Source organism: Condylura cristata, unplaced genomic scaffold (genome assembly GCF_000260355.1).
Source record: "Condylura cristata isolate star-nosed mole 26May11 unplaced genomic scaffold, ConCri1.0 scaffold00003, whole genome shotgun sequence".
NCBI lineage: Eukaryota > Metazoa > Chordata > Mammalia > Eulipotyphla > Talpidae > Condylura > Condylura cristata.
Genome location: NW_004567104.1, coordinates 22,246,733 through 22,247,815, shown reverse-complemented (window position 1 = coordinate 22,247,815; position 1,083 = coordinate 22,246,733). Strand labels below are relative to the sequence as shown.

The window sequence follows — 1,083 nt, the reverse complement described above, 5'->3', positions numbered from 1 at the left end:
CCTGCCCCAGAGGTGACCACCTGGCACAGCAGACCTCTCTTGACCCACCCGATGCTCCCCTCAGCAATGTACTTTGTCAGTTGGCCTGTTCTGCATCCCACCCTGTCTCTGAAGAATCCTCTCACCACCCCTACACCTCTGGCCTGTATCCCAGTTCTGTATGCATAAATCTTCAAAAAAAAAAAAAAAGAGTAAATATAAATAAAATGATGCATAAGTGCTCAACAAATGCTATTATCACCTGTATCCTGATTATAACTAATACTTGGTATGATTGTACCGTCAGATACAACATCTAGCATTTGTCTACAACAATCCTGGAACTTGGAATTACTTTGAAAGCTGAGAAAGTGAGGAACTTTGCAAGATTATGGGCCCAGTCTGACATCAAGCTTTTTACACTCTGGGAGGGCCCTACTGAAGGCAGGACACCCTATCTCGACCCACTGCACATCTCTACAATGCAGCGCTTCAGGAAGAGGCGGGGTCCTGACCCTGGCCCCAGGTCAGGCACGGGGGCTGCACTCACGCGCTCCCCTGAGACTGCAGCTGGCACTGCTCTGCTGCCCACCCTGCAGGGGGCGCTCTGCGCAGGAGAGTGCAGCAGACTAGCTGGTTGCTGTGTGCTCCAGATACGCAGAAATGACGGATGCTCCCCAGACAGCCCCGCAGATATATCCGCTACCTGGAGTGATCTGGCAGGTCTGGCTAATCACCAGGAATTTATTATACACATCTTTTGACACCATGACTGTGCATTCTCCTGTGGCCTAAAACAAACAAACAAAAAAGAAAAAAGAAACACCATTTATCTTAATCTTTACTATGGAAAATCCATCTAGTACCAGGATTAAATATGGTTCCTTCTTTAAAAAATTGACTGTCAAGATTTTTTCTAACAGAGTTTGGAGGCAAAGAAATGAATCTTTTAACTGGATGATTATTTCAGTATAACAGAATGATTATTTTTTACCAACTACTGATATGCAAGAGGCCTGGAAGAGAGGCAATATAAATGGTGGGCATTAAGGGCCCTCCCTGGTGGCCAGCGGGTTAAAGCACAGCACTGAGAAGCTAAAGCCA

The 1,083-nt window shown here is 46.2% G+C and overlaps 1 protein-coding gene across 1 annotated transcript in view; it reads right to left on the bottom strand.

Annotated features, from left to right (window-relative positions):
* LOC101633237 (kininogen-1) overlaps window positions 1-1,083 on the bottom strand; it is a 20,032-nt gene that overhangs the window by 14,912 nt on the left and 4,037 nt on the right. Inside the window, exon 3 of the mRNA XM_012734502.1 lies at window positions 686-770. Within this exon, the coding sequence (XP_012589956.1) occupies window positions 686-770 (85 nt within the window). The remainder of the gene's footprint in view (window positions 1-685; window positions 771-1,083) is intronic.